The 12,189-nt window shown below is 52.7% G+C and overlaps 1 protein-coding gene across 3 annotated transcripts in view; it reads right to left on the reverse strand.

The window, feature by feature from the left end:
* LOC144767648 (B-cell receptor CD22-like) overlaps positions 1 to 12,189 on the reverse strand; it is a 442,866-nt gene that overhangs the window by 307,198 nt on the left and 123,479 nt on the right. For 2 of the 3 annotated variants that reach the window (XM_078651046.1, XM_078651045.1), the window contains exon 3: positions 10,492 to 10,851. In XM_078651046.1, coding sequence (XP_078507172.1) covers positions 10,492 to 10,851 — 360 coding nt within the window. Of the gene's footprint in view, positions 1 to 10,491; positions 10,852 to 12,189 lie in introns of those variants that run through there. The other variant, XM_078651047.1, reaches the window with a different exon arrangement.

The following is a 12,189-nucleotide window of genomic DNA, read 5'->3' on the forward strand; positions in this document are numbered from 1 at the left end:
TGAGCTGTTGCGGATCTGGTTGCTGAATGTCGCCATGGCTCTGCGTCAAAAGTGTGGGTGTGAGGTGCAGCCTTTGATGCGGTACCACGGAAAGGTCTAGAAACGTGGTGTACCATGGTTGGCGGGCCCACGTTGGAGCAACCAGGAGGAGCGTCATCGAGTGTTGCTTTAGCTTTCGTGCCACCAGCGGTATTAGAGGTGCTGGGGGAAAAGCGTACGCAAATTTGCCTGACCAGTTCATCCATATCGCATTGCCCTGCGACTGTGGGTGCGGGAACCTGGCGGCAAAGCTTTGGCATTTGGCGTTTTCCCTTGTGGCGAACAGGTCTATCTCTGGATGACCCCATTGCTGGAAGTATGGGCGGAGTACTGATGGCTGTATCTCCCACTCGTGCAGTTGGTGGCTGTACCTGATGAGCAGATCCGCCATCTGATTGTCTGTGCCTGGGAGGTGTTCCGCCAGGAGGAAGATGTTCCTCTGAATGGCCCACTTCCACATGCTCTGAGCTAGATGAGACAACTGTGCAGAGTGTGTACCCCCCTGCTTCTGAATGTAGTACATGGCCGTCATGTTGTCCGTCCGGATCAACACGACTTTGTTGCACAGATGTATTTTGAACGCCTTCATTGCCATGAAGATTGCCATAAACTCTAGGTGGTTGATGTGCATCCTCCTTTGCTGCGTTGTCCATAGTCCCTGCACTGTGTATTGGAGCACATGAGCTCCCCAACCGTGGAGAGAAGCGTCCGTCGTTAGGATGATTTGTGGTACAGGCTCCTGGAATGGTCGGCCCTTGCAAAGGTTGTGTGGATTCCACCAATGCAGAGAGTTGTATGCCCGACCGGTCACCAACACTAGGTCGTTCAACTGTCCGTGAGCCTGATTCCACTGACGTGCCAAGCACTCCTGAAGCAGACGCATATGTAGTCTTGCATGCGGGACTAAGAAGATGCAGGAGGCCATCATGCCGATCAACTGCATGAACACCCGTGCCAGAAGCGAGTGTTGTGGTCTGAATTTCTGTGTCAGTCTAGTTCTAGGACACCCCCGCGCCGCACGGCCACCAGCTGCTGCGTGCGTCTCCCTACCTGTGTGCCTCGCTGCCTCGCCACCGCCGCGTGACCACGCCCCCTTGAGCGGCGTGGTCCGTGCTCGCTCGAGCTGCCTTGCTGTTTTTGCCCTTTTCAGTAACTTTATTGTCCCTCTGTATTGCCTGTGTTTTTCTCTCCCTGTTATTTGTATATTCCTTCCTGTGTGCCCTTTTCCCTAACCCTCGTCCTCCCTCCCCGCTTCCCGCCACCACCGCTAACCCCGCCCCTTTTTCTTCTGTACCCTCCCCGCTCCCGCCTCCCAGCTGCTCCGCCCCCCCGCGCACTTGGCCATATATGGCGACCGTGCGACGCAGGTGAGTGTGACCTAGTTCTAGGACACCCCCGCGCCGCACGGCCACCAGCTGCTGCGTGCGTCTCCCTACCTGTGTGCCTCGCTGCCTCGCCACCGCCGCGTGACCACGCCCCCTTGAGCGGCGTGGTCCGTGCTCGCTCAAGCTGCCTTGCTGTTTTTGCCCTTTTCAGTAACTTTATTGTCCCTCTGTATTGCCTGTGTTTTTCTCTCCCTGTTATTTGTATATTCCTTCCTGTGTGCCCTTTTCCCTAACCCTCGTCCTCCCTCCCCGCTTCCCGCCACCACCGCTAACCCCGCCCCTTTTTCTTCTGTACCCTCCCCGCTCCCGCCTCCCAGCTGCTCCGCCCCCCCCGCGCACTTCGCCATATATGGCGACCGTGCGAACGCGCAGCGTTGACGCGCAGCGGGCGCGCCGATTGTGCGCCGAAGGCGCGCCAAAGGTAAGCCCGTCTGCCGCCCGTCCGTGCCTGGACCGCGCCCAGTGCCAGGACCCCTGGCCCCCACCGACGGAAGCCGAGCCGACGAACCTACAACGCCGCCGACCTCCTCGCACTCAACACCGGCGGCATCCCGGGATGTCACCGAGCCACCCCGAAGCACACCCACGGACCCTTCAGCTGCCACGCCTGCAAGTTCACCTGCATCCGGACCTACCCCGCACCAGCACCCGCCAAGCCGAACACCAGCAGCAACCACCTCAAGTGCATCCTGCTGAACACCCGCTCCGTACACAGACACGCCATCGAACTCTGGAACCTCCTCGACACCACAGCCCCTGACGTCGCCTTCCTCACTGAGACCTGGATGAACGCCTCCTCAGCGCCCGACATCGCCATCGCCATCCCAGAGGGCTACAAGATCACCCGGAGGGACCGCACCGCCAACCGGACGGGAGGAGGCATCGCCATCATCCACAGAGACACCATCCGCATCACGACCATCACCGACGACACCCTAACCACCGCCGAACACCTGCACTTCCAGATCCACACGGACCCCAGAACAACCCTCAGAGGCACCCTGATCTACCGACCCCCAGGACCACGCACACGATTCAGCGAAGACATCGCCGACTTCATCAGCCCGCATGCCCTCCCCTCCGCCGACTACATCCTCCTGGGGGACCTCAACTTCCACCTGGAGAACAACAGCGACCGCAACACCAGCACCCTGCTCGACAACCTCGGACTCAAGCAGCTGGTGACCACCCCCACCCACCTCGCCGGACACACACTCGACGCCGTCTTCTCATCCAGCAAAGACATCGCCTTCAGCCACGCCACAGGGCTCCACTGGACGGACCACAGCTGCGTCCACTTCACCTTCAAAAGAACGACGATCCACCACCACCAGCAACAGGCTGCCCGAAGAAGCTGGAACAAGATCACAGCCGACCAGCTCACCACCTCCCTGAGCCAGCACCCTCCCGCCGGCTCAGCGAACCCCAGCCAGGCCGCCGACAACCTCACCAAGTGGATCAGCAACTGCGCGGACGAACTCGCCCCTCTGAGGACCCCGCCTGGCAGACCCGGCAGCAGAAAAGCCCCATGGTTCACCGACGAACTCAAGAGCTCCAAGAAGAACTGCCGAGCCCTCGAGAAAGTGTGGAGAAGGGAACCAACAATGGACAACATGACCAACCTCAAGCTCGCCACCCGGAAACACCACCAACTGATCCGCGCCACCAAGAAAAATGCCTACAAGGACCGGCTAGACAACAACGCACACAACTGCAAGGAACTCTTCAACATCGTAAAGGAGCTCTCCAACCCCAACGCCGGAATCAACGACATCACCCCATCGCAAGACCTCTGCAACTCCCTCGCCTCATTCTTCCACAACAAGATCGCGGACATACACAACAGTTTCAGCATCCATCCGACGCACGCCACGACCACAGCAACGCCACCCACCACCACACTCCGCGCCTGGACTCCGATCAGCACCGAAGACACCATCCGCACTATGAACTCCATCCACTCCGGATCTCCAACCGACCCCTGCCCTCATCACGTCTTCAACAAGGCCGACGTGGTCATCGCACCCCACCTACGGGACATCATCAACACCTCCTTCGACACCGCCACCTTCCCGGAGAGCTGGAAGCACGCGGAACTCAGCGCTCTACTCAAGAAACCTACAGCGGACCCCACCGAACTCAAGAACTACCGTCCCATCTCGCTCCTCCCGTTCCCGGCCAAAGTCATCGAAAAGACCGTCAACAAAGCTGGCCGCCTTCCTCGAGACGAATGGATCCCTCGACCCCTCACAGTCTGGCTTCCGAGCCAACCACAGCACCGAGACCGCCCTCATCGCTGCCACCGATGACATCCGAACCCTGATGGACAACGGAGAAACAGCGGCCCTCATCCTCCTAGACCTCTCCGCGGCGTTCGACACTGTCTGCCACCGCACCCTAGTACAGCGCCTCGGCAACATCGGAATCCAGGAGAAGGCACTGGAATGGATCACCTCCTTCCTCGAAGGAAGAACACAGAGAGTCCGCCTACCACCGTACAAGTCAGAGGCCACCGAAGTCATCTGCGGCGTCCCCCAAGGATCCTCGCTGAGCCCCACCCTCTTCAACGTCTACATGAGCCCCCTCGCGGCCATCGCACGCCAACACAACCTGAACATCATCTCCTACGCCGACGACACCCAGCTGATCCTCTCCCTGACCAACGACCCCGCCGCCGCCAGAACCAACCTGCATGAAGGGATGAAAGATGTAGCCGAGTGGATGACGACCAGCCGCCTGAAACTGAACTCAGACAAGACGGAGGTCCTCATCCTGGGCTCCTCGCCATCCACCTGGGACGACTCCTGGTGGCCCCCCGCCCTGGGCACCGCACCCAAACCAACGGACCACGCACGCAACCTGGGCTTCATCCTGGACTCCTCCCTCTCCATGACCAGACAAGTCAACGCCGTCTCCTCATCATGCTTCAACATCCTACGCATGCTACGGAAGATCTTCTGGTGGATCCCCACCGAGACCAGGAAGACCGTCACCCAGGCCCTCGTCACCAGCCGACTGGACTACGGCAACGCCCTCTACGCCGGAACCACCGCCAAGCTCCAGGAGAGACTCCAGCGGATCCAGAACGCCTCAGCCAGACTCATCCTCGACCTCCCACGAAACAGCCACATCTCCGGACATCTGAGGGATCTACACTGGCTCCCCGTCAAGAAAAGAATCACCTTCCGGCTCCTCACCCACGCACACAAAGCCCTACACGACCAAGGCCCGAGCTACCTCAACAACCGAATCAACTTCTACGCTCCCAAGCGCCACCTCAGATCAACCAGCCACGCCCTCGCCGATGTCCCACGCATCCGAAGAGCGACAACAGGAGGAAGGTCCTTCTCCTACCTGGCCGCCAAGACCTGGAACTCCCTCCCGACCGACCTGCGCCTGACCCAAGACCACCTCGCCTTCAGGAAGAAGCTCAAGACCTGGCTGTTCGAGCAGTAACGGCACCCCCCCCCTAGCGCCTTGAGACCCTACGGGTGAGTAGTGCGCTATATAAATGTCTTGATTGATTGATTGATTGATTGAGCAGTTGAATGCTGTTGATCCTCACAGAATTCGGCTGCGCTGTGGCCGCCAGAGTTTTTATTGTCACGCCTAGATACTGCCGCACATTGGCGGGCTGAAGGTGGGACTTCGGATAATTCAGTGAGAACCCCATATTGTGAAGAAGGTGAATGGTGTGGGACATGTTGGCAGCGCACAGGTGGGCCGACTTTGTTTGGACAAGCCAGTCGTCCAAATAAGGGTAGACGGGAACGCTTTGTCTCCGGAGGTGCGCAGCCACTGTCGCCAGGCATTTTGTGAACACCCTGGGCACTGTGGTTACTCCGAAAGGGAGGACCTTGAATTGGTAATGCTGATTCTGAATGGTGAATCTGAGGTATTTTCTGTGTGACGGCTGTAGTGGAATGTGAAAATATGCGTCTTTTAGATCTAATGTTGCGAGGAAATCCCCTTGACTGAGCAACGGAAGAACCTGTTGCAGTGTGAGCATATGAAAGTGTTCTGATAGAATGTATTGGTTTAGGGGCCTGAGGTCCAGTATGGGTCGCAAGGACCCGTCTTTCTTTGGGATTAAGAAGTACAGGGAGTACACTCCCGAGCCTCTTTGTTCCACTGGCACGAGCTCGATTGCCCCTTTTTGCAGCATGACGAGCACTACTTGCTGCAATAAGTGCAAATGCTCTGTTGACATAGGACGGTGCTTTGGGGGGATGTTGGGTGGAGTGGATGTTAACTCCAGACAATAACCGTACTGGACACGTTTTCTGACCCACCTGTCTGTGGTGATGGATTTCCAGCCTGGCAGGAACTGTTGGAGTCTCCCCCCGACAGGTGTTGTATGGTCGGGGGGCAGTGACAAGGCGTCACTGTTTGTTGGCGGCGGAGGATCGGGAGTTGTTGTTTCCACGACCTCTGCCCTTGGTGCTGTTGCCGCGATACCCTCCTCTACTCTGCTTGTTGTAAGAGGTTTGTGCACCACATTTAGCGTACTGTGTTTGCTGGGACATCTGGCCTCTGGAAACACCTCTATTGCTTGAGCGACGAAAAGTACTACCCCTGAACTGCTGAGACTGAAGAGCCCCCATAGACTTTGTAGTCTCAGTGTCTTTTTTGATTTTTTCTAGGGTGGTGTCCACCTCAGGTCCAAATAAGTGATCAGGGTTTACAGGCTGATTGAGGATGGTGGTTTGAATCTCCGGCTTGAACCCGGAGATTCTGAGCCAGGCCTGACGCAGCAACATTACACTGGTGTTAATGGCTCTGGCCGCGGTGTCCGCTGCGTCTAGTGCACACTTAATGAAAGCATTTGAGATGAGCTTCCCTTCTTGAATGAGCATCTCTACTGCCTCCTTATACTCATCTGGCAAGTGTTGTAAGAGGGTTTCAAGTGTATCATAGTGTGCCCTATCATATCTGGCCAAGAGCGCCTGCGTGTTAGAAATACGCCAGATATTGGCCGCTTGAGCTGCCACCCTCTTCCCTGATGCTTCTAGCACTTTAGACTCCTTGTCAGGGGGAGGAGCATCACCAGTAGTCTGTGAATTTGCCCTCTTCCGGGCATTAGAAACAACCAGGGAGTCCAACGGCAACAGGCCCTTGATGTAGGTAGGGTCGCCAGGTGCCGGCTTGTACTTTTTTTCAATTCTGGGGTTTATAACCCTGGCACGTGTGAATTCTTTAAAAATGTCTGCAGCATGTTTCAAGACACCCTTTAGCATTGGCAGAGTTTTGACAGTCTTTTCAGAGGTGGAAAAGATGTCAAACAGAAAGTCCACTTCAATAGGGTCAGCATGCAGCTGGATGTCGTGATTTGTAGCTGCCCTCTCAATTAGTGCATTAAACGCTGCAGAATCCTCAGTGGGGGAGGTTTTCACAGCATATACTTGAGTGTCCGGGATAGTTTGTGGATCCCCTGGGTCTGCGGCATCTGTCCATGTGTCATGCTGATCATCAGGGTCAGTGTTGGCAGGGTAGTTGTACTCGTCGTAATCACCGCCCCCAGCCTCCACATCTGAGTAAGTGGGCGAGAGCGGAGCAGTGTCCTGAGCACGTGGATTAATAAGTTCAACAAGAACTGGGGAATCCATGGAAACCTTTTTCTTTTTCAAAGGAATAGTGTAGGACTCCATAGGCTGTGCTGGTGTGACCTTGCGCTTGTAAATGGACAGTTTACCGGAGTTTGCGTCGATAAACTGTTCCGACTGGTCCTCGAGTAAGGGTTGTCGATGCTTAGTGCCCACAACAGCAGGGGTAGGCTTCGACCCGGTGGAGACCGTCATGGACGTCTCGACGACCTGCTTGGGCGCGAACGCCTTCGGCGCCACTTTAGGCGGCAGCGTGAACTGAATCGGCGCCATCGACTTGTGTGGTTTGGTGGCTGGCTTCGGTGTGGAAGTATCCTTCGGATCGACCGCGGAAGCCTTATCCTTAATGCGCTGCAACGAGTCCGACACCTGTTTCGTGAAGGATGCGGACGGTTTCGTCGACTGAACAGGCGCTTTTGAGCCAGCAGCACCTGGTGACTCGAGGGTAGTAGTACTCTTGGCCTTTTCGGACCGACGGGTAGGATCGACAGTTGTTGGAGCTCCGAGTCCCTTGACTGTGTCGACGGCCTTCGGCGCCGACGGCTTTGGCAAGTGTTTTCGGTGCCCCAGTTTTCGGCTCGACGCCCTTGAGCGACTTCACCGATTCGACAACCTTCTTCGGCTTCATCTGCACCGACATGTCCGAAGACGTGGAGCCGACCAAGGCGACAGGCGTTTTCGGCTTCGATGGCGCCTCCACCACTTTTTGTTTCGTCGAGACCGAAACTTTCTCTTTCGGTTTCGATTTGAGTAATGGCGGCTCCATAGAAGTGTCCTTCGAGACCGAGGCTTTCTCTTTCGGTTTCGATTTTACTAATGGCGGCTCCGCAGAAGTGTCCGTAGTCGGGCCCGTAGGCGAGAACGTGGATTTATGGGTAAGATCTTGGGTAAGGCCATGTGGCGATCCCTCAACCTGAGCCTTAGTTAATGTCCGAACGGGGCATAGCTCTTCGCCTGAGCTATCGTCCGTGGTCTCATAGGCTTCATCATCATCTCCTACCTCGTCGACGACGTCTTCTGTATCGAGCATTTCTACGTCTGCGTCGTAGTTGGAGTCGATCTCTCCCGCTGGAATGGAAATCGGCTCTTGAACTTCCTGCTCGTCTGCTTCTTCTCCCTCGGTATCGAAAATGTTCACCGGGTCAGGTGCAGTCTGCGGCCTCCTGGTGCGCCACGCGCCAAAGTCGAATCGTTTTCTTGGAGCGAAAACAAGAACAAGCAATACAGTTGGCTTCATCGTGATCCGGCGACAGGCACTTGTTGCACACCGGGTGGACGTCGATGTGGGGATACTTGAAGTTGCACACGGGGCACCTCTTGAACGGGCTCCGTTCCATGACGTGTTGTCGAATAAGTCTGGTTGCGTTGACTGGGTCTCGAGCCCCGAAGAGCCACGCGACTCCTCTGGAGGTCCGACTCGGGAACTGAGCCGGAACAGTGCTGGGCACCGAACGCAAGACAATACCGACGATATAGGAAAGGCCTGTGGGCCGAAAAGAAAGTCTTTATCGAATTCGAACTGGAGTGATAAAACATGCATCCGAACCCAATGGCGGAAAAAAACAATCTGGGGATGGAGTCGATGCCCATGCGCACTGTAGTCCAGGGGAGGAGCCACCTATCTCGTGATACTTCGAAGACTCTTGTGCAATCATCCGGACCCAACACTAGGCGGCGATCTATGCTATAGATATGAATTCAGCAGCCCACATGCCTCGAACATACGGATTATTAGTATTTGGCTCAATAATACATATTGGCCCACTGGGGCTTTATTGTTATGGAAACATGGAAGATCTTTTGATTAGAAGTAAAGTAGATGAAATAATTTACAAATCTGGATTTCAAGGATTTTAACATCGCAATTTTTGTATGAATATTTATACATATATATTTATATATTTATTCGTTCGCATGTAAATAACCTCATATATGTTGTATGTATATATATAATGTTTTTACAGATGATATTTTTGTACTACATTTGATAATTGATTTTCGACACTATGCGGCCCATTAGGATGGCGGGCGGATTGCCCCCGCCAGGCTGGCGGTAGCCACCGCCGACTTGGCGGGGGCAATCCGCCCGCCATCCACACCTAAATGACCCCTGCCATATTAGTATGGCGGCGGCGGACGGAAAGACCGTCCACCGCTTTTCCGGCACCGCTCGCCTTGTGAGCGGGGCGGAAAGGGTCTAATATGGTGGCAGTTTCTAATAGACACCGTCAGCCATTGAATGTTAAGAGTCAATTGAGCAGCTCTTCGCGCACTTTTGCACTTTAAATACCCTCCCCTTTGTCGACGACATGTCATGTGATCAAGCCTATTGGAGGAGGCGAATCGCGTCATGGCGACTGCTGGGCTAGAATTCATGCACAATAAAGCACTGAGAAATTGCACCAGTATATGGGTCCACTCATCGTCATTTCTCTTTAAATGGGATTGTTTGCATGGTGAGAACTTTGATTGCCAAAAGTTCGCACACAAACATTTGGCAAAATCCTTTTATTTTCTGGATTTTTGTTCGGGACTACTGGTACCACCATGCTCCGCTCCAATATGGGCGGGCCGAATGAGGGTGGTGTAATTAAAGCTTGGTGGGACATACCACAGTGCCGATTTAAAGCAACGGATTCCCGTGAACAAGGCTCATGCTGAAACGCGTAGGGAAGTGCTTTTTGGTCCGTGCATCCAGAAAATAAAAGGATTTTGCCAAATGTTTGTGTGCGAACTCACCTCCTAGGGCTTCGTGGGAGGCAACGTGATATATATATATATATATATATATACACAAAAACGCCCAGCACAGCAGGTGAGTAACAACTCCATTTAAACCAAGCAGGCAGCTTAACATCCCTTTGACGCATTTCGATGCCGCTGTTTGCATCTCCTTATATATATATATATATATATATATATATATATATATATATATATATATATATATATATATCCTGTTTGGCTTTCATTTTGTGTAATGAGGTAACCTGTTTTGCTTACACAAACACATTTCTCGTGTTTTAAATATACTGCAACTTGCATAGAAGTCATTATCTATAACTATGTCTTGCCCTTAGCCCCACCCCTAGCCCCGCCCACCTGCCACACCTCTATCTCATTTTAATGAGTACCTGCACTTATTTTTTCCCATTTAAAGCACTGTGTGTGAGCAGTGTCGTAGCTATCAGTGGTGCAGCAGGTCTTATGGCACCGGGGTCTAGATACCGCAGGGGCCCAGTGAACCCCAATGAGACCCTGTTTATTCGATGCAAGTAGCCGATGAGGGCTATTTTCCTTGCTTGCACTAGGATGCGTAGTGTCTTTGCTCTGCTTCCGAGTACGTCTGTAAAGCTAGACCTTTTTGTGATCCAGAGCCAAGGTCCGCGCACTAGTCAAATAGTACTGCGGATTTCCTATTTAAAACATTTTACTCTTCAATATGGCCGCTGCAGTACACTGACCTGAAACTTCAACTGAAACGCTGTCCCTGTACTCCTGTCCAATCAGAGGGTAATATTCATCAGCATCTTCTCTAGTCACGCTGTTTATCTGTAGGGTGCAGTTGTGATCTTCCAAATCACCCACGAGAAGAGCGCGTCCTTTATACCGAGGTAACACGTTTGTTGAATCCTTGTTGTTGTAAACCTCTGGGTATGAGTTACTCCTCTTCCACAGGCACCAGGTGAATGTCAAACGTCTGTCCGATCTCACAATTGAATCGGTGAACGTGCAGGGGATCACCAGGCAGGACCCCTCGAGGGCCTTGATCTTCCCTGGCACAGAGAATGACCACTGCATGAGGACCGGCTGGCAAAGAAGCACTGCAAAAGGAAGCAGAGAGAAGGTAGCTGTGGTTATCTCACAATATTACACTACAACAACCGCAGAAAGGTACACTGAAACTGCTCACTGTTCGCTTCAGCTTTCATTTCAAAACAAGGGAGCAACCAGGGGGGAAAGGATGGATGGGCGAGTCACAATAAGGTAAAGCCTTTCCTAAACCAAAATTGTAATTTCCAGTCATATAATTTACATAACCTAAACAAGGAACAGACACTAACATGCCAATAAACAATTTATTATGATATCAATGTTCTGTCCCCCTCACAAAGCAACAGCCACCACCAGTGAGGGCCTTCTTACAAGATGGCTTCTAAAATGGGTTAGTAATACCGTGCCCAGTATTTCCTTTATCAAGTTGTGTATTCCCCTCATTTGCTGGTGGTTGTGAGTTAGAGATATTGAATGGAAAGAATATGAGAGTTTTAGTACTACCGGTTTAGTCACACGATATTTTCCCAAATTATTGGCACCTTTCTATTCACAAATTACACCTATTCTCAGCCGGTGAGATTTGTCACCGGAAAAGGAGGGGGCATTATTGTGTGCAGACTTTACTAGGTCACTTGGTAATTATGCACCTGGTAGTACTAGTAACTGTGAGAAGTTTGCTTACCTTATTAGGTCACTATAAACTACACATTTGAATACCATGCAACACTGCTTCATCACAACATACCCTCATTAGGACATACTATATAACTTCACACTGCATCTTATCATTCAGGACTACTCAATATCATATATTAATATGCAACACCGCGACAGACTAAAACATGTATAAATTACGAGAGGCACCAGATGTTGCCAATAATCCACACCGTGGGGTAAATGCTCTTTACTCCATACGAATATGTATTGCACGAAGATCACAACATGAAGTGTTCAACACAAGAAGACATAAATCAAATTTTTTCCTTTCAAATTCGCACATTGTGGCAATGTGGAAGCTGGGTCGCGTGGGACTGCGCTTGGCTGGCATGCAAGGAAACCTACTATACCTCTATATTACTGAATAACTGACACACAGGAGAGTCTATGGCCATGTAACACACAGTGTTTCTGCTAGCAGTAAATGGGGGGCAGCATGGGGGAAAAGGTGCTTTTAGAAAGTTTACCTTTTCCCTGTCTAAGCCGATTTGCATCAGCTTCCAACTCTCACCTTTGAGCTGAATAGCCCCTTTGATTTGATATACACTTGCCCCCAGATCTTAGACGGAAGCCTTGGGTGTGGGTAAGTGTTCGATTCTGCTTGGGAGGATGACCATCTGGGCTGTGCCCAGGAACTTAATTAACTTCAAAGAGGCCTATCCTGTCAC

This window comes from Lissotriton helveticus, chromosome 7, assembly GCF_964261635.1.
Source record: "Lissotriton helveticus chromosome 7, aLisHel1.1, whole genome shotgun sequence".
In the NCBI taxonomy this organism is placed as follows: domain Eukaryota; kingdom Metazoa; phylum Chordata; class Amphibia; order Caudata; family Salamandridae; genus Lissotriton; species Lissotriton helveticus.